General features: G+C 39.4%; 1 protein-coding gene and 1 long non-coding RNA gene across 17 annotated transcripts; one reads left to right on the top strand and one right to left on the bottom strand.

Moving 5' to 3' along the window:
• Positions 1-1,423: 1,423 nt before the first annotated feature.
• On the bottom strand, positions 1,424-7,348 carry LOC104454865. Of its 16 annotated transcripts, none has more exons than XR_005549628.1 (5): positions 6,962-7,348; positions 5,096-5,135; positions 2,317-3,352; positions 2,166-2,215; positions 1,424-1,745 (listed from the first exon to the last, which is right to left on the bottom strand). It is a non-coding gene; the product is annotated as an uncharacterized LOC104454865 (long non-coding RNA). The 16 variants fall into 16 exon arrangements; XR_005549632.1 differs by lacking the exon at positions 1,424-1,745 and adding an exon at positions 3,561-3,653 and having other exon boundaries at positions 2,139-2,691; positions 3,256-3,352; XR_005549633.1 differs by lacking the exon at positions 1,424-1,745 and adding an exon at positions 3,536-3,653 and having other exon boundaries at positions 2,139-2,691; positions 3,256-3,352.
• An 11,565-nt stretch (positions 7,349-18,913) lies between these two features.
• LOC104454868 (ribosome biogenesis protein BOP1 homolog) lies at positions 18,914-20,533 on the top strand. Its single transcript, XM_039309937.1, has 6 exons — positions 18,914-19,466; positions 19,569-19,677; positions 19,762-19,864; positions 20,000-20,150; positions 20,243-20,375; positions 20,467-20,533. Exons 1-6 carry the CDS (start codon positions 19,226-19,228, stop codon positions 20,531-20,533), a joined length of 804 nt encoding a protein of 267 aa, XP_039165871.1. The 5' UTR covers positions 18,914-19,225.
• Positions 20,534-21,184: the final 651 nt, after the last annotated feature.

The raw sequence follows: 21,184 nt of genomic DNA on the forward strand, positions 1-21,184 counted from the left end.
TAATTAGTATGATATAATCTAAAATGATGATACCATGAGTCTACACTAAACTTACAGTTCTAAAACCGAGGGAAACCTATTGACCAGTTGGTTTTAGAACTATGCCGTAAGGCGTGTCAACAGACCTGCATGTATTTCACTGGCCTCCCTTCAAGCCGGGCGCGGGTCAAGGATTGGTTACCCCATGCCTACCCAGTCTTCAAGCCAGGCGCGGGTCAGGAATTGGTTACCCCAAGCCTACCTAGTCTTCAAGTCGAGCGCGAGTCAGGGATTGGTTACCCCAAGCCTACCCAATCTTAGTCAGTACTGACATGGTGTTTACACTCACCACCAAGGAGCCCCCAATTCCCGGTCTATATTTATCCAACCAACCGAAAGGATGGGGAGGCAAGTAGGAGGTCACCCACCCGAGGGCGGTTCTTCCTCTCTACCGCTTTTACCTTCATTGAGCAGTTTAAGGAGCTACTCAAGTCCAGTCATCTCTTTCATTTTGCGCCATGAAAAAGTTCTCCTACAAGGCAAATTCTTTCTTTTCGATCATAGATTGATGATAGCTGAAGAAAGAGACGTGTGGCTTCATGACTGCTTGGCCTGAATTTTGTGATCCGGTATCCACATTATGCTGGAAATAGAATCGGAGACCCAAAACTAAAGATGGAGGAGAATTTGCGTGTGTAAACGTGCAAATATTAAGTCTTGAGCTGACTAATTTGACAGGCTGCAATAGATACATTAACGAAATTTAGTAGAGAATTGACATAGACTATGGAGAACTTGCTGTAATGACTATTTCTTTTCTAGTGTCATACACAAAATCATATAGCTGTGGGGAGAAATCATTACACTCTTTAGTGGGGATTGAATAAGTGGATATGCTAATATTCTGAGCTCTCAAGTTCATCATTGTGCTTATATATGACTCTAATCAGATGGAAAATCTTATTAGCTCCTAACTCTATACAGTAAAATAAATCCGTCAATAGCAATCCCGTTGCATCTCTGGCTGCACAGAAGTGGCCAAGACAATCTTAAAATAGACAAAAAGACAAAAAAGGAAACATCGTTTGAGTTCTTCAATCTTGCCTCTTCTCTCGCACGAGCATCTTACCGTTGCTTTAATTTAAAGAAAATATGGCAGAATTGCAACGCACAGTTAATGTGAAGGTCTAGGTCGCATGATTCACAAAATGGCTTCTCACCCAACCTATCAAAGTGGTCTTTTATCCTCACTTCATTCTTTCTATATGGTGTCTTATTTTTATTAATAAGAAAAAAGTTTGTAAGCAATGGCATGCTAAACTTAATATAATTGCCTTGTAAATGGAGCTATATGGAGGTAAACTTCCACCAGAAAAAAAAAAAAAAAAAAAAAAAAAAAAAAAAAGACGAAAGAGCGCAGTAACATGTTGCTAGATCTGCCATATGAGGTTCTAAGGAGACCCTTCATTATATGGTCCGCTTGAGATATAATACTGGCTTTGCTTGAGTCTGTGGTACTAAGTTGTGAATACTGTGATTCCGGGTTCTATTTGAAGTACATTATTACTAAATCCTACGATACTAATTTATCTTCTTCATCACAGTAGAATATAATATGGTTGGTGATATCTCTTTTTAGTGTGCAAAGAGTTGAATTTGAAGCTGCATTGACAGTCAATAGTACAGGATAGCCAGATTGGTCAAGAAATGGCAATTGCCATCAGATTGATGACCATGTCTGCTTCAGTTCTCTTTAAAGCTCGGACCTGAAATAACAATCGACTCTTCATTAGTACCCAAGACTCACAGGAAGAGAAAACTCGACTTGGAGGACTACTTGATGTGAATTTCGTGATCCATTATCGAGATTACGATGGAAATCAAAGAAGCAAAAGTAGAACCTCGGAAATCATTAAACTACTAAGTGCTGATAGATACAAGAATCATACATGACGGTAACTAGATAGACTATGGGATATTATGCGGTAACCAACTCTATTTACTTTCTAGTGTCATAAACTCAGAATGTCGTCTGTGCAAGAGAAATCATTACACTGCTAAGTGCTGCTAGATACGATAAGGTTCATACATTGAGCTTTCAACTCCGTCGATGTGCTTAAATATGACAACTGCAAGTGAAAATCTTTCATGAACCAGTGAGAAAAGAAAGGGAATCTTATCAATACCTCAGACTTAATACGGCAAAATTTTCATCATATCAATGGTCCTGTTGCACCTAGATGTACATATATGGAGAACACGATCACAAAAAGGAAAAAAAAAACATCAACATTAAAATCTTCATTCTGGCCCTTTTTTCCGGAACAAAAAGCTTACCATTGCTTAACTTGAAGATAATAAAGCTGTGCCGTGCCCAAAAACAGTTAACTCCTTTGATGGATCTCAGGATCACGTATCTTTTCACAATCTTCAACGTACAGAGATTTCAGGCTTTTGAAGTTTGATAGATCCAGCAAGTTTTCCACAGATTTGCATCCAATAATTCTCGAGTTCTCCAATGGCTCTAAATGATCAAGGCCTTCAATCTCAGTTATCTCCTTAAGCACAACTATACAGTAACATCCCATCCAGCCACTGAAGTGCTATGTTACACAATCTAATGCCAGTGACAATACAGATGTTTGCCATTGCTTCATTATTATCGACCGGTAAAGATGTTCCAACTACTTATTCACTTGAAAGTACAGTTCACTGCACAGACATAATAGAGCAAACAATTATAGTGTAAACAACCAATGCCAAGAAGCCCTCTTTGTCATAAATAGCCTATAAAGCATTGAAAAAAAAAATACAAAGACCAAAAGAAATTCCCAAGCGAAGCCTATATTAGTGCACTTTAAACACAACTATACCTCCTTAAGCAGCAGAAAGGAGATCATTGCCAAAAACTCTTTTCAGCTAAGCGACAGCTTTGACATAGACATATAATGCATTAGTCACTTAAATGAGATGTCTCGTCCAAAAGAGAAAATGAGGGAGAATTTGTGAAATAGAATTTTCTAGAACTTGGAAAGTGGGAGAAGAGAAAAGGCATGAACAGATGTCCAATATGCTAGTGGTTCATTGTCAAATACGCTAGGGTCCATGGTAGTGTAAGATGCTCTGTAAGTAAACATTATTGCTCATGGATACTATAACTTGTCAAAGCTGCATATGGTTCTCTCTACAAGTTATTGAAGATAATGCAAAATATGGGGAAATCAACATGAAATGCTAACGAGAAAACAGCCCACTTTTGCCACAAAAGGACTCAACTGATAAGAATTAATTACATCCTTCACGTCACATGGAATTCCATCAAAATCACCATTTTTGGGAGCCAGGCATAAGATCACTGATAGCTGAATTTTTCCTGTCAAAACCATTACAACAACCAAACAGTTCAAGAAATCCATACGAAATCACTAAAAGAATCGTTGAAAAGCTGGGTAGATAAAAGATGATTTGTTAATGAAAAAATACAAACATCTATCCTGGGTTTCCATCAAAAGGACCATGCATAGGAATTAATTAGAAGATTCTTCGAGACAATTACCAGTTCATCCCCAAAAGCAAATTACCATATTTTGAGTGGGCCACTGTTTTGTTCGGTTTCTTGTTTTCTCGATTTTCTGATCTTCCCATCCTATTTACTTTCCGCTAATATTCATTTTCTGCATATCATGTGCAAAAGAGTTTTTGTAATTCTATCCAATCAATTTTCATGATTCATAAGGGAAAAACAACAAACTGAGAACTGCAATTAACAAGCAACACAGGTTGTTTTCATAATTGTTCATCAGGTTTTTCAACGCCTTGCATAGCTAATACATACTAGAAAACAAGCTACAGACCAGAAACCACTAGTAGCATTCGAGTTTCATCAGATAACATTCTTCCTGAATCAGCCAATTTGTTTTCATAGTAGTCGCTCAAAAGAATTTCCAGCAGTAGAAGGAGAAAATTTAGAATATGCATGCAGAATGGAGGAGTCAAGGAGCACCCGTAATTTACCCCAAAATGTAAGCAAACCATCCACAAAAACCACAACTTCATCACTCTCAAGTGTGGGTTAGGAGAAAGTCTCTTATAGAGATATTACACCGGTGATGTGAACATGACTTTAAATATCTAATGCTGATTGATTTGCTATACTCAAGTTAATGACTTAGGATGCTTCCACTGCAGACGAAGCTCTCTCATGACTTTGGGCCTTAAAAGTTCAGATATAATTTCTTCGACCCGATGACAATTGACATGTACGAAGTCAGACGATTCTATTCCCTCTTTTCTGTTACTTAAAGAGCAGTAAATATGCAGGACTGATGTCTAAAGACACACGCGTGAGTATACACAACAGACATTTAATTCTTTGCATGAAATCACTCCTGTTAAATGACCCTCACACGATGTCTGAAGACTACACACAGGAGTATACACAACAGACATTTAATTCTTTGCATGAAATCGCTCCTGTTAAATGACCCTCACACAATGACAACAACATTGCAATGGCTTTTTAAACTTTTAAATGGTAATCCATAAACAAAAGGCAATAGAAACACCCGGTCAAGCAACTACTCTTATGCTCACTTAATGAGTAAGGCTCCAATCTTGATGACTAAAGCTCCAACTCATGATTTCCATCTTAATAGTATTTTCTTGAGAGACGAAGAGGGATATAGAAATTTTGCATGGTGGGGTAGAGCACATTTTAAGCTATTCCGGTTGACTTCTTCTGGTACAGTTAAATTATGTGGGTGCAAAATGTGAGTCAAAACGGATTGTGCTTTAGGATTTTTACAGTAATTGCACATAAGGCATGAGAGTTCACTAGTGTATGTGCGCTTCCATGGCGATTGATCTGCGGTTATCTTTTCATTTCTTCTACTAACTTCTTCTCTTTTTCTTGTTCAGTGCTGTTGCTTGGTGTGGGAAGCTAAATGCAATAGCTTGTGCGTGAAACTTGCGCGAGAATTCCAAGGTTGGTGGTTTCTTTGCGGTTCTCACTACATAGACCCCAAGACATGGGGGTAGTCCTGCCGATTCTGCTATCTAAATGAAAATGCATCTTTTGAATCTTTTTTTTTTTCATTATGCATTTGGAGGAGCTTACCAAAGGCAGCTAGTCGCTTCAGCTCCCAAATTTTGCTTTCCTGGCAAAAAAAACATACTCTTTGAATTGCAAAAATAATGAAAAATTCTAAATGACTCTTAAAGGTTGATATATGTACATTTGTATAGTTTTTAAGTGTTCAATATGAGGTAGAAGTAAAAATTGAAAGGACAAGAAAAGGCCTGAGCCAAAGGCAAAATGTGAAAACGCAAAAGCCACCCTAAACACACACGTGTTATATTGTGATCTACATGCGTGATGGTTTTGAATGAATTGGGCAAGAAGCCTTTACTCTGTTTTGCTTTAGCAGTAGAAGCGTCAGCTTAATTTAGTAATTTCTTTTTTGTACTATCTCCAGTTCGACTGCTAATCCACCATTCTGGATTCCTATCCATATTGTTATACCTGAGCGTCCATCCGAGTGTGCAGTTTTTAATGTCAGAGCAGGTACTTTGATTTATCCTTTTGCTATATGTTTTATCATCTTCAACGATCTCTAAACATTATCAGTTTTAAAGGTTTAACCCATTTAGATAATATATCCAAGGATCATTGTGCGAGGATTATTTGCTACATGAGTTCTTTGGTCTTTACACTTTCATGAGAAAAGTGAACTATTTTCCTAGTCAATGATCGTGTTTCCATTGTTGTTTACAAAAAGGATCGTACATTCTACACTCAAAAGTTTGTTAGTTGGGCCTTGCTTCCTTGATGGCTCGATTAGTTTGCCCCTTGTTCGGATGATACAGAGATTTCTCTCATTTTCTCTTTTGAACAGACTGACCACAAATGTCTGTTCTTACTCCAGAACACTGGGGTAAGAAGAACTCTTTTCTTGCTTTATTTCCATTCATCTTTATCTTTGTGGTTATAGTCTGTTATTTCGTTTATAGGTCATATATCTTCCCTTATTTTCAAGGATGTGCCCGAATAATTTGAATTACAAGTACTTGCTTTGAATTTCTGCAGATTCCAAGAGATTCTGTTCAGTTTATTGAATGGTCCCCTAGCTCATGCCTTCGAGCACCTACTAATAGCTAATTTTCATGGGAGTGTCACTATCTGGACTCAACCATTTCAAGTAAGCAAACCTACTGGATAGTTTTCTTTAAACACTCAAGGCCTTTTTCACCAAGATCTTGCCAATAAAATTATTTCTCCACCTTAATAGATGGGGTACATCATCGAATTTTTTCATTATGTTTGAGTACACTAATTACCGTGTATTTCTTTCTTTCAGGGGCCAGCTAATCTGGTAAAGGATGCTAGCTGAGTTAGGCACCAAAACTTACCCCAAAGGAGCGGCTCAATCAGAAGTTATCACAATACAACAATAGATGAATTTCACTAATATTTTGAAGCTACAATAATGGAATCAACAACCCTAGGGTGCAAAAGCCTTTACAGCTGAGCCAAGGAGGGGATACATGACACCCACTACTTAATTGAAACAAAAAAATTAAATTTGCTTGTACTTTTTCAGAAGGTGGAACATATCCTTATTCTTCAAATCTTTACACTCATTTTGCTACCTGAGTCGAGAGAGACTTGGCAAATTCTATACACAAAAAGGGTCCTTCGAATTTCTCGGTGACGTCGAATCCTAGATTCAGCTCATATCGAGATGTCAAACATGTCCATCATCTGATGTATGAAATTAAGCTTTCTGGCTACACCAAAACTGAAAAGATCGTCATTTTTGCTAATCGCAAGATGGAAAAAGCATTCCTGTCACGCTTCACTCGAAAATTACTATTTTTGTTAGGCCAGCTCAACAGTCATAGTTAAGGAATTGAAAGGGCGAAGTTGCAGAGAAGACCAATAAGAACAAAGAAACTAAGGTCAGGGCCAGAGAAAACCGCAGACCCCAAGAACAACCATCGGGGAATCCTCGATCAGCAGCCGGCCACCGAACTACCTTCAAAAAGCACCGCGCCGAACACGACCTAGCAGAAAAAAAGAAAACCCCCACCCGCCCGCCGGACGAGCGGCGCCAGCGAAAGCAAGCAAGGCGCAGCGGCGTACCTTCGGCTAGGGTTCCACCCGCCCGCCGGACGAGCGCCGCCAGCGAAAGCAAGCAAGGCGCAGCGGCGTACCTTCGACTAGGGTTTTTGACAAGCAAGGAAGCGAAGGGGAGAGCGGCGGGCGATTCGATTTCTCTCTTCGATTTCGGCGAAGAGAGAAAGAGAGAGGGCCGAGGGTTTGGGGATTTCTGGAGAGCTCTCTCTGCGTTGCGGTGGCTTGGCTGGCTGTGCCTTCTGCGACTATAAACGAGGCGGAAGAAGGAATTTCCGTGAATTTAGGATTTGGGTCCAGCCCATTCCCCACAAAAAAAAGAAGCCCAGTGCCTGTAGATCCAGGTAATCCGTCTTGTCGCTCTGTTTTTTTTTTTTTTTTTTTTTTTTTGGTGAAAGTAAGTAATTAATATAATGGAGAAGGTTAATATGTAAGTAATTAGTATAATGGAGAAGGTTAATATGTATAACCAAATGGCTCCAAAAACTTACTTTCACCAAAAAAACCAAAAGCAAAATCGCCAGGCAATACGGCGTAACAACCGACAAGACACCTAGCCAAGCAGCCTAGAATCAGGGGAAGAGAAGATAATAGGATCCACCACCATAGAATTGTTTTAAATAATCATTTCACAATTGATTAACGAGCCTGGAATTGTTTTTGGACTCCTTTCAATTTCATGCAATCCACCATAGGGCAAAAAATAAAAAAGGGACGCTTGGTATGCTTATATTATTCAGACTGTATGACTCTACTTTTGAATGATAATCTTGCATATCCTTGATCTTTACTATTAGATACTATTAGATTGGCACTTTTATTCAGTGATTCCTTAGATCCTCTGATGCTAGACAAATTGTATAAATACGGTTTACATTACTATCTGAACAAACTGGTGAACAATACCATGAGGACACACGATTTTACCTACAGTTGCTAGTTCGTTGTGACTATCTGGGTTTACTTTTTTTTTAATCTTTGGCTACTGTGGACAATGCCCCTATGCAAGTGGCTTGGGTCCATGCCACTTGCACAAACTTTAGTGCATGTGTGCACAAACTTTACCACAGGGAAGAAAGGTATGATAAATAAAAGATCACAACATAAAATGGCAATTTGTCCTCAACAGTGCAGTTGGGGCTTTCCAGATGCATGGAAGCACTCGCCATTTCTCTCATTTCTCTCCTTTTAGTGATCAAGAAATGGAAGAGGCAATTGAGATAGCTTTTTGATTTTCCATATAGCAGTTGCCATGGATTGTCAACCATTTGGGATGGATGATAGCTACCGGGCTTTTATGTTGTGGATGTTCAACGAAGGAGATGAAGAGCCAGGACTGGATGATAGCTACCGGACATTTTTGTTGTGGATGTTCCATGAAGGAGAAGAAGGAGAGAACGGGAGAGATGGGTCGGGACTAGTCGACCAGCAAGAAGAGGATGTGGAGGCTGGTGAAGATGTGTTCGGAGCACACGAGATAGAGATAGAGCTAGAAGACGATGGGGAAGATGCATTGACTCCTCCTCCAGTCGACATTGATCATCCCAATCGGTCCGTTTTGATATCTCTTTATTTTTTATAAAACAAGTATCAATTGAGTATCGGTACAGTGGACATTAATTTCTAGTATAGTGGATAGTGGAAAGAGCAAGGGCTTGGTATAACATATATTTGAATAGAATAAACAAATCAATTGCAAAAGCAACATTAGATTAGAGTGAGGTTATTAAGGGCTGTTATCTCTTAATTGTTCATTGCCTAGTTTAACTTCTAGCGATCGAATATCATAACTTATAAAATTTTATATGATATTCTTTTATCATGCCTCTCATTTGAAGCTTGTGGATTGAGTCACTGCTAGACAGATAATGATACCTTAGTTGATCTTTATTCATTTTGTCATTGCTAGACAAGGAAGGATTGAGGACTTCGATCCTCCGGCGAGGCTGCTTCCAAACAAGTATGCCACAATTTATGCCTTAGCTGCCTCTTTGACCACCATTTCACTAGCTTATGGTTAGTCTCTCTTTTGTTCAATATTGTGAAGGGAAGACCCTTAGTCTAGTGATTTTGGTGTACTTTTTTGCAAATAGATTTTCTCATTTTTATTATTTTTTTGAATTTTGGCAGTTCAATTACTAATAAGCGGGTCTGCGCCATATTTCAAGACGGACCTGGCTCTACGCGATTTGCAACTTCAGCTCATGACGGCCATTCTTGCTGTGTCCTCATTGCTTGGGTTGGTGTTAGCGAGACTGATTTCTGATAAGTTTGGTCGCCGTTGGACAATTGTGACGGCGGGGGCCATATATTTCGTTGGGCCTGTCATTATGGGTTCGGCCCAAAGTTATGTCATGTTGCTGTTCGGCCGCTCCTTGGCCAACCTCGGTGCGAGCTTCGCCTTGACGATTGCCCCAGTCTATGCGACCGAGATCTCCCTATCTTCTCCCGTGGCATCTTGATCTCCTTTCCTGAGGTACTTATTTATTTTCATTTCCTTTTTTCCTTTCTAATTTTATGGCATCTTTTTCATTTTTTGTTTCCATATTTAGGTGTGTATTAGCTTTGGCACTCTTTTTGGCAATCTATCAAATTATATCTTCTCAAAATTCCTCCTCGAACATGCACGGCGTTTGGTGCTTTCTACTGGAGCAATCCCCTCGGTTGTACTCCTGCTTGCCTTCATAGTTTTCCACATGCCAGAATCGCCGGAGTGGCTCATCATGCGGGGCCACCTAGGCCTCGCCAAGCCCATCCTTTCCAAGACCTCCAGATCTGAGGAGGAGACTGCACTCCGGCTTGCCCAAATCAAGAAGGATGCTGGCATACCTGAGGAGTGTGATCAGGACATTGTGGACACCCACCAGAATATGGGCGCGTGGCGAGACATCCTTCACCCAAATAAGGGCATCTGTCACATGCTACTGTGCACTATTGTCATTCAGTTTGTCCAACAAGCCTGCAGCATAGATACCATGATGCTATTTGCCCCTATCATTTTTGGGAAGCTCGGCATCATGGCGTCCACCAAAAGACTCCTTGTGAGCTTGATGGTTGATTTGCTGAAGATACCATCCGTCCTCTTTGCCACCTATTTTGTTGACCGGCTCGGGCGGCGGTGGCTATTGCTTAGCAGCATTGGTGGAGTGGTCATCTCACTAGTCTCCTTTGGAGCGTGCCTCAGGTTCATTGAGGCCAGCAACACGAGGCCCTTGTGGGCAATGGTGACGTGCTTGGTCACGGGGATTGGGTACGTGATCTCCTTCTCCATCGGGCTAGCACCTATAGCAGCAGTCTACTGTTCAGAGATCTTCCCCACAAGATTGCGTGCACAGGGATACACAATTGGTGTTGGCGTGAAGCAGATAGTGAACATAGGGTTGTCACTGAGCTACATATGGCTTGCCAAGGCCATCACCCTCGGTGGGACTGCCATATCATTAGCCTTTATCGCCTTGGTTGTGGGGCTGTTACTTTATTGGTTGATGCCAGAGACTAGTGGGAAGACTGCAGAAGAGATCGAACTATTGTTTGGTACATCCACCGCAGCGAGGGAACTGCAAACAATTGATATAGCTACGGCGAGGGAACTACAAACAGTCGATACAGCTGCATGAGGGGGTAATGACGACAATGATTCTAGGAAGGCACACTAACTGTTAGGAGTGAAATTAACCCACTTAGTTTGTCTGATGATGTATAGGAAATTGAGGTTATATATATAGCTAGCTTTCCATTAGTAGTCAAGCACACTAGTTGAACATGCCTGAGGGGTTTGTACCCTTTTGTAAAAATGTTGTCTCTGGTAATTTCTGGGGTTTTATGCCCGAAAATAGTTTTGGAATTTGCACAAACAAATTATGAAGAGATTTATCTGGGGATATCTTTTAGTTTAATTTGACAATGCTGGTTTTCACTTTCCTTAGATGTTGTTAATGGTTTAGACTATCTTAATTTGAAGTATACTTCTAAGTGGTGTGGTACTATTCTGAATAGTGGCTCTGTTAACTGTTACTGATGATTGTAACAAGCTTGTAGGAATTTTTAGTAGGAAATGACCAGGATAGTAGTTGTTCCCATTGAAAAAGCTAGCACAAATGGAGAGGGAAACAAATTCCTCATACTTTGAGCTGTTTGCAAAGTGATAAACTTCTTTTTGGATATATTTTGTTCTTGCGTTTCTCATATTCATGAAGAGAGAAAGGGGAAGGGAAAAAGAGGGGGCTTAAGCTGACATTACCATCTACTTTGTGTCCTCTATGTATGATGAGTTGCTGAAAGATTGTCTCCTCTCCTGGTTTACAGAACTTGTTCTTCACATGCAGAGTCTTGACCATATAAAATGCCGGCTTTTGAAAGGTACAAATGCTCAAGAGGTCAGGGCAATGTTACTAGACATACAATCTAGGTTGTTGCTATATATGCTGGGGAAGGGTATTAAGTCTGCTTTGATGATTGATTGATCTACTTCATTAAAAAATTGAATGGAGGAATCTGTATTATCATGTGCTATGAGCAAAGATATATTTTTGACACCTTGTCTCTCTCTCTTTTATAAACTTATGAAGAGCCTTCTTATCTATGATTCCTGTGTACTTGATTATGCTTAAAATTCTTGTATTGTCAGAAAAGTTTGGCATCACGTAGCTTTATGCCCTTGCATATCTTCTAATATGAGATGCTTTCTAAGAATGAAGGCTTTGTGTGTATTGCTGTTCCAGTAAGCCATTTCCTGAGGAAAAGTGAACCAGAAGCGATGTCTGTTCCCTCCTCCATTTTTCCATTACTTTCAAAGTGATCTAATTCTTGTTTCATTTTTGTCTACCATGGTTCAGTGTCACCATCTTGCATGTTACTGCATTGGTTTTACCATCAGCTATGGTTAGCTTGATTTGTATTATCAGTCTCGTGAACGCTATTTGTTGTTTCGTTTGTTTTAAAATCAGTATAGGTAGCTTTCCTCTAAATCTAGTACTCTTGCGAATTCGAAGTCAACCTTCGAGGAAAGATTCCTTTCTCAGCAGTCGCAAACCTCAGGTATGTTGATTGCCGTGGTGAGCTTATTTATGGTATCATACCATTGAGAAGGATGAAGTAATAATATCACATGGATCACTGGTTGTTCAAAAAGCAGAACCATTTTTGCTGAGATTTAGCTCTGATTGACTTTTGGACGAGAGTAAACCTAGGAAGCCCCTTGATTGGATAACTTTAGAGGTAGAAATTTGGCATTTTACTTTCTTTTCATCTTTACTGTCTTTGCAGTTTGATTCAATCCATGCTCGATTCAATTCATGCTCTTGATCAATAAATCCATTATTCAGTCTAACACAATTAGGTGTAGGTATCTGTGCTGGCACTGTAATCCACAATGGAACTTTGCAGAAGGGTGACTTCTGGATAATGGAGTTTGATGTTGTACATTAAGGATTGAGAGAGATGATAGTATGAGTATAATCTGTATTGAAAGCTCTTTGATTTATGCCTCCTAATAACTTCATTGGGTGTTATATATACTTTTAATTAAAGATACAGAAAGTCCATAGTGAACCATGTAGGAAGCATGGGCATGACCTCTCCTTTTGAATACAGATTTATGACATTGTGACAACGATGACCTGCAAGTTTCTTCTCTCTCTCTCAATTTGAGTTTTGGATACCTGATACATGAACTTGTTGCAGCTAGATGGCCCAATTTTCTCTGCGTATGTTCCGTATTTTCATCTGGATCTGTTCAGTTAAACTGGTCCCAGTGGCCTCCAAGTCAAAGTGGTGTTGCGCCAAAGTGGTTTCACACAAGTAAAGGACTCTTGGGTGCTGGTCCCAGTGGGATCATGGCTGCTGATGCAATCACAACAGACAGTAGTGCGATGCATGTTGCAGGTGTTCCAATTGTAAACCCTTCAACTGTTGTTGCATGGGAGGTCACTCCTCGTCCTGGAAATGGATTTCAAGCAACTCTGAAGGTTAGTGCAATTCCTGGGGTCTCGCCCTCAGTCAATCCACCCAATTGGGCTGGCTTTGCTCCTTTGGCTGCATATTTGTTCAGTTGGCAAGAGTATTTATTGTCTGAGGCGAAGCAAGGCAAAAGGCGGACAGATCAAGATCTAAATGACGCAGTATCTCTGCATTGTTCACCCTTTTCTAAATGATCTGTCTCCCACAGTTCATAAATAGTCAATCCACTACTTTTTACAAGTCTCGATTCTTTTTTATGACAAATTCCCCTTTCTTCTCTCCTCTTTGCCAGGGCATGAAGAATCTTATAATCCTTCTTTAGAGTATATACCTACACAGGAAGAGATAAATTCGTACCAGATTATGTATGAGGAAGATCGCCCTAAATTTATTCCTAGAAAGTAAATGTGATATTTCCCATTTTCTTGGCTGGTCTTCCTTTTCTCATGCTTCCTGCTTATTTATCTATTTATCTTTCTATCTAGGTACACATCTCTCAGAAATGTGCCCGCGTATGAAAATGCCGTTAATGAATCTTTTGAGTGATGCACGGATCTCTACATGTCATATAGAGCTTGGAAAAAACGCGTAAGTTGTTATAGCTGGCCTGGAAAATACGAGAGGAGACCAATACTCTCTGAGTATAATCATGTACTTAATAGCAAGTAGCAAATGCAATTTAAAATTCATCAATGGATTGATTTTTGCAATGTAATGCCTCAGCTTAACATTGAACCCGAGTCTTTGAAGCCCAAGTTACCTAACGGGAAGGATCTTAAGCCATACCCAGTGACGTGTTATCTTGAGTACAGAGGTCATGAGGGTGCTGTTGTGTTGATTTCTACTGAAGCTTCAGGGCAGTGGATTGCTTCAGGTTCGTGTAATCTCACATATTCTTCTTGCTTTGAATTTCATGACTTTAGACTCGCCCAATCTCTTTCTTGTCATCTATTGTGGCAAATGAAGGTTCTGCTGATGGAACTGTTCGTATTTGGGAGGTTGAAACTGGCAGATGTCATGGGGTGTGGAGTATAGGTGAATCGGTCCAGTGTGTATCCTGGAATCCATTGTCTGAGCTTCCAATTTTGGCAGTTGCAGCGTGAGTTCCAGCAGCTTGGTGTTTAATCTCCTATCCTCGTCCTGGCTTGATTGTTTTTGTTGATATTTTCTTGCCTTGTTTGTCTTTACAGGGGCCAAGATGTACTGCTTCTTAACACAGGACTGGGTAATGAAGAAGATCAGAAGAAGATCAAGGATCTTCTCCAGGTTGAAATATCAGGGACTGCAGGTGACTCTGGTAGGTTTAGTTACCATTTTTATGCAACTTTTGAAGATCGGACAACTTTCGTGATATTTGAGTTGGTGAAGATAGAGCTTCTCACGATTTCACCATTTAATGAGGAGTTCTCATTGGATTGGGATTCTTCTCCTTTTATTCCCTAGGTATCCTGTAGTAAATTTCTCTTTTCTTTTCGGAAGAATTAGTAGTCTTATTATTAGGATTTGTGGGAGTTCAATAAGTTTCTTTTTTCTCCTATTATAAATAAGTCATTCTGTTTTGTGTTTAGACATTTCCTACTTAGGTCACGCTTGTTGTTTGGAGGTTTTCTACCTTAACTTGAAATAGCATTTAATAGTATGTCCTGTGGAGATAGATTTTCTACTTAATACAGTTTGAATTATTAGCAGCCGTTTGCTTTCATGTGATGCAATTAATGCTTAATAAACCCCAGTGGCGATCCTTTTGAGATATGATTCATTGTCAGTCACTTCAGGTTTTCAAACGATTTGGGCTCATTATTTTGGAACTAATCTTTCTTCTCAAATTTGTTTGAAGTTTCATTTGAAGTTGATTTTAGCTTTGTCGGATATATGGCTGTGAGTAGATGAGCAGCCCTTGGTGAGCTGGCTTCGCGATGATAGGCACAAGCATGAGGCAATCAGGTTAAGACATTTCAAGGTACCCTTTTAGAATTCAATAAAATTATTTTGCGGTCAGGTCGTTGTTATCTAAAGGCCTTTTTTCACTAAAGTTTTTCTTGCGTTTGTGCAGACCATGACCTCAGTTGAATGGCATCGCAAAGGAGACTATTTATCCACAGGGACGCCTGCAGATATCCTTGTGGTTTGGTGCTTTATGACCATGCATCTCTTTGATGGGTAGTTGAATATATGGTTGGAAGAGAAGTGAGTACTCCCAGCATTAAGATATATCTGTAGCACTGATAGTGTGGCTTACATGAAATAACCCAGGACATCCGTTGTTGTAGTAGGATAAACTTTTTTCTAGAAGGAATGTAGGGAAAACGATGGTAGAAACAAAATAGGGCGTTTCAGAGCTTTTGTATCCATGAGTAATTTTGCACAGTACTAAAGGTCTAAGGTTTTGAGCCAGCTTTGAGTAATCACAGAGATGATCGACTCTTCTTGAAATTCTCTCCTTTTTCTCTCTTTTTGTACCAGCCAAGAAATGGTAAGAGGAAATGATGACCCCCTACTTTTTCCTGTTACAAGATCTAATGACACTGCCGCATTCATAATCCTTGCTCTATAAGCCTACGACAATTGAGAACATTGTAGACAGACCTGTGTTTGTTTACTGTGGCAGTTGACTTGTGGTCCGTTCTTCCTGTTTTTCTGGTAGAAGCATCTTTTGTTGATCAGTTCCATTATGAGTACTGTTTTACCCACTCCAGCCCTCTTTTGGCCATTAGCTTCTGTCTTCTTTTAGTATTGTCCTAGGCAAAAATCGTTTGTCAGTTCATTTTTTTGATCGATAATTGTTTCAGTTGACTTCCCAAATGAAACAAGAACTTTTATTTGCTTCTTTGCATCTTCTGGTTTTGGATCGCCATAATTGTGTGGAGTGTGTGGTAGTTACTTTTTAAATTTGCCGAAGTTTAGCGACTTCTTTTATGAAGTTTCCTTTAACTTCCCATACCTGAATACACCAGTTGTCAAAGAAGCTTACTCAGAAGATCCCATTCAAGTTGCATGGTCTTCCAGTTACATCAGTTTTTCATCCTTCTCGATCCATCTTCTTTGTTTCAACTAAGAATGTTTGCGTGTATGACCTCTTGAAGCAGAAACTAATAAAAAAACTTGAGACTGGACTTCGCGAAGTTTCCTCAATTGCAATTCATCCTCAAGGTATGTCTGAAAATCTGATATTAGTGTTCTTCTTCTTCTTGATTTCTAGATCCCTGTATGTCTTAGTTGTGTTCCCTTGCAGGTGATAATGTAATTGTGGGAAGCAGAGAGGGAAAACTCTGTTGGTTTGATATGGACCTTTCATCTCAACCTTACAAAACACTCCAGTAAGTCCGCTATCATCTTCGTGACAATGTGAAAGTTGTGGGAATTGGATGAATTTATGTTTTGGGGAAGTGTAGCTGATCAAACTGAGTTGGTTGTTTGTGGTTACACTTTTGCCTCTTCTGGGTACATTATTTTATTGTTTGCATCTATACAGTTTGGCAGATTTCAGCCTTTTCTACTCTTTTGTTCTGATTGTCAGGTGTCATTCAAAGGACATTACAAATGTGGCCTTCCATCATTCATACCCCCTTCTTGCATCATGTTCTGGTGATTGCACAGCCTATGTGTTCCATGGCATGGTTTATTCAGATTTGAACCAGGAACCCTCTCATTGTTCCTCTGGAAATTCTCCGAGGGCATGTGAGCTCAAATGGAAGAGGTGAGCGTCTGTACTCTTTTATGTGCGGATTAGATGATGTGCTACAGTGCTATGTGAAATGAAAAAATAATTTTTATTGACACTGAGGAGGAATACCTGCCCCTAGCTTCATGAAGCGTTCTTTATATTTTATTTTTTATTTTTGTGGGGTGGTTTCAAGTCAAGGATGAGTGAGTTTCCATAAATTAGCTTTGGGACACTTACAGGTCCACAATTCTGCTGTATGTCACTTGGCTTAGTGCAATGCAAGAGTTTCTTCCTTTGTTGAAAAAGTCATCAAATATTTACTCAATATTTATTCGTGAAACATTTACTTATAAGTTTATGAATCGGCATTGCACGTTAAACCAAAATTCATGAATCAAATTACCCAAATTAAAATTTCAGGAACCACATTCTATATTGAATCAAATTTCTTGGATAATTTTTGCTACTATCCCTAATTCGATTCGCCCGATTAGAAAACTTGATGATATATATTTTTGTAATGCATTTTTTTAGCTCATTTGAAAATAAGATATATCTGTCCAATATAAATTCATGCTTTTTTTCGTTCAATCCAATAATGCACGTAATAATCTTGCATTACTTAGGCAAGCTAGAGGCTTACTCCCTTTGCTGTCAAGAGACCTAGTTGGGTCATGTTTTGTTGGGTTAGAACTTGTAATACGGCATTTCTTGTCCATCCATTTTGAAACAGAGAAGGTCTTTGTTCTGTCGGTACTGCTATGATAAAACTTGTTCATATTGTAATGCTGTTGCTGGGAATTTATGGCAGGGCTCTGTTAAAACAAGCAATAAAGGAAAATCGAGTAATAATCATGCCCACGATGATAGTGGAAGTTGATTCATCTGAAGACGAGGTCTGTTTACTTCTCTAGACAGCTGGGAGCATATTTAGAATTGTATGATGCTCACCTATAATTAATTGGCACTTGAGTAATTCACAGGTTCCTTCACGGAATGCAATTGGTGATGTTCCTCTTGAGTGGTACCGGAATGAGGAACATATTGGTTACGACGTAAAGGGGAAAAAGATAAAAAAGAAAGAAAGACGAGATAAATTGGATGCTTTTCTAGCCAGTGCTGACGACTCAAAAAATTGGTGAGTTCAACTTTCCTTTCAATAGTTTCTCTCTATTGATTTCCTCATAGAAAATGGAGGTATCATATGCCTCAAGGTCATATTTGTTATATCTGTCACTTCCTATAATTTAGCAATTTAACAGGGTATGGATTTCCTATCCAAAGATGAAAGATGGGGCATTGTTGTTCTCACTTTGACATTGATTCTAGTTCACTATTTGTTTTTTGCAGCGTCTGGTATTTTGTTCCCCTTTCTCATCCTTGTTCTTTTAATATTTAGTCATGCAAATATTTTTATTTCCCTGCTGGTTACTTTGTTTAGTCTTAAACTTTGGAAAATAAGGCAACGGATTAATAGATGTTATCATCAGATGCTTTTGCTTTTTAAAGTGCAGCTCTTTGTACGATTCCTTTCCCTGATTGTCTTATCGTTTTTTTGCCTCGATACGTCGGTTTTCTGCATTGCCAGTTGCCTTTATCCGATCAGTGCTTAATCTGAGAAGAGAGCTTGCTTAGGATTTTATTTTTTTTTAAAGAAAGTTAAAAATGTTTGCTCTTTTCTGTTACTTTGATTCATTGGTTTTAGATAGAAGTTTATGTGTTTTTTTTCATTTGATTTCTACTCAGGGCGCAAGATTCATGATGAGTACAATGATGAGGTAGTAGAGCTGACAAAAGATGAAACAAGACTTATACGTAGACTGCTCGTAGGAAAAGCACTGCATGCTGGATTTGATCCTTACCCGGTTTGTGCCACTTGTCATCATTGTGCTATATATAAACCAAGGTTTACTTATTGATGCGGCTTCAATGTGACCTTTTTCTTTGTAAAATGCAGGATTATGTTGACTTTTTCAAATGAGATGATGCAAAACACCCACTATCAAATGCCCCAGAACCAAAGAGACGTTTCATTCCTTCAAAATGGGAGGCCAAAAGGGTCAGTCTTTTCATCATTTCTCTATTTGGATGACAATATGGGAAGAAGTCAGTATACTTTTGGTTCTCATTCCTCTACCTTTCGGTGACAATGATGCAGCGTTTTACTTTTGGTTCCTCAAACGAATTTAAGATCCTTCACTGGGGTCTTGATCCTGATAGCTTCTGTTCTTGTAGCGGTTGGCTTCGAACTGTGCTTATCAATTGCTGCTTACTATTCCTAATAGCTGACATCCATCTCAGATACTCAAGTTTCTGCTATCCAATGCACTATTGCTTTTTTTTTTTCCTTGATATTTTGTTGACAGTTAAATTTAAGTGTCTTCTTTCTATACTGGGGAAGCCCCAAAAATATATTGCTGCACTGGGAAACTGAAGCACTCAATAGCCTGCCTATATTCTTTCTACTTTGCAATTCATTTTACGACCAATGGATGCTGAAATATCCGTTGCATTTTGCGTCAGAATATCATTGTGATCATGTGAACATGGCTCATGTTGGCACTAAACATTTGCGGGTAGCAAAGTATGTTAGGGCAATTCAGGAGGGATTAATTAAGTTAGACAAGCCAAAAGAAGAGCCACGTTTGTATAACCTGTGGGGAGATGATCTCAACTCAAAAGACATGGCTGGGCATCTAGCCTATATCCCTGCACCAAAACCCAAATTACCAGGTGATCCGTCTCCCACAGTTCATAAATAGTCAATCCACTATTTTTTACAAGTCTCGATTCATTTTGATGACAAATTCCCCTTTCTTCTCTCCTCTTTGCCAGGGCATGAAGAATCTTATAATCCTTCTTTAGAGTATATACCCACACAGGAAGAGATAAATTCCTACCAGCTTATGTATGAGGAAGATCGCCCCAAATTTATTCCTAGAAGGTAAATGTGATATTTCCCATTTTCTTGGCTGGTCTTCTTTTTCTCATGCTTCCTGATTATTTATCTATTTATCTTTCTATCTAGGTACACATCTCTCAGAAGTGTGCCCGCTTATGAAAATGCCGTTAGTGAATCTTTTGAGCGATGCATGGATCTCTACATGTCCTATAGAGCCTGGAAAAAACGCGTAAGTTGTTATGGCTGGCCTGGATAATACGAGAGGAGACCAATACTCTCTGAGTATAATCATGTACTTAATAGCAAGTAGCAAATGCAATTTAAAATTCATCAATGGATTGATTTTTGCAATGTAATGCCTCAGCTTAACATTGAACCCGAGTCTTTGAAGCCCAAGTTACCTAACGGGAAGGATCTTAAGCCATACCCAGTGACGTGTTATCTCGAGTACAGAGGTCATGAGGGTGCTGTTGCTTCGATTTCTACTGAAGCTTCAGGGCAGTGGATTGCTTCAGGTGCGTGTAATCTCACATATTCTTCTTGCTTTGAATTTCATGACTTTAGACTCACCCAATCTCTTTCTTGTCATCTATCGTGGCAAATGAAGGTTCTGCTGATGGAACTGTTCGTATTTGGGAGGTTGAAACTGGCAGATGTCGTGGGGTGTGGAGTATAGGTGAATCGGTCCAGTGTGTATCCTGGAATCCATTGTCTGAGCTTCCAATTTTGGCAGTTGCTGCGTGAGTTCCAGCAGCTTGGTGTTTAATCTCCTATCCTCGTCCTGGCTTGATTGTTTATGTTGTTATTTTCTTGCCTTGTTTGTCTTTACAGGGGCCAAGATGTACTGCTTCTTAACAAAAACACAAACCGTCCTTACCCTTATTCACGTATAATTTAAGATCGCAGAATCAGAATCGCATCACATTTCTATTCTCTCTTTAAATTCATTAAGCAAGATCATTGCCTTGAGGCCTATGCAACCGGACAATTCGTATTCACACGTGGTAATCAGCCATGTCAAAATCATGTCATAGAAAAACACTTTTGGCTACCTCTATCGTAAAATCTATGCGTTTAAAATTTATGTCATCATATCATACCAACTTATGATGCGTTTGTTTCACAAAAAATGGACGATTTAGAGAGTATATATTTTTATTTTTCACGAAAACATTCAGATGTATATTACCGTCGACGATGAAATCATTCTTATTGATTATTATTCGAGCGATTATTTTAAAAGATATTTTTTCTAAAAATCGTAAATCGTAAAAAATGGATGCTTTGATCGTCCGGCGTTTGAAGAGCTTCTCAACGTACTCAACTTCAAAACCGAACTGAATCTCATACTGAGAGATAGAGAGAGAGAGATTTTCTTCTTCATCGGCGGCGATCAGAAAGAGAGAGATGAGCTCGACGCAGCGGCCGCACTCGCTGGCCTTCCGGGTGATGAGGCTGTGCCGCCCCTCCCTCCTCGTCGACCCCCCTCTCCTTGGAGAAAATATTAGACTTTTCCATTTTCGAGCCGTCCAAGTCAGTGAACACGTGT

This window comes from Eucalyptus grandis, chromosome 3 (assembly GCF_016545825.1).
Source record: "Eucalyptus grandis isolate ANBG69807.140 chromosome 3, ASM1654582v1, whole genome shotgun sequence".
NCBI classification, from domain to species: Eukaryota; Viridiplantae; Streptophyta; class Magnoliopsida; order Myrtales; family Myrtaceae; genus Eucalyptus; species Eucalyptus grandis.

Coding starts and splice junctions, on each gene's coding strand:
- LOC104454868 (XM_039309937.1), top strand. CDS start 19,226: ATGCTGAAATATCCGTTGCATTTTGCGTCAGAATATCATTGTGATCAT. Junction 19,678..19,761: donor CCCAAATTTATTCCTAGAAG/GTAAATGTGATA, acceptor CTTTCTATCTAG/GTACACATCTCTCAGAAGTG. Junction 19,865..19,999: donor ATAGAGCCTGGAAAAAACGC/GTAAGTTGTTAT, acceptor GTAATGCCTCAG/CTTAACATTGAACCCGAGTC.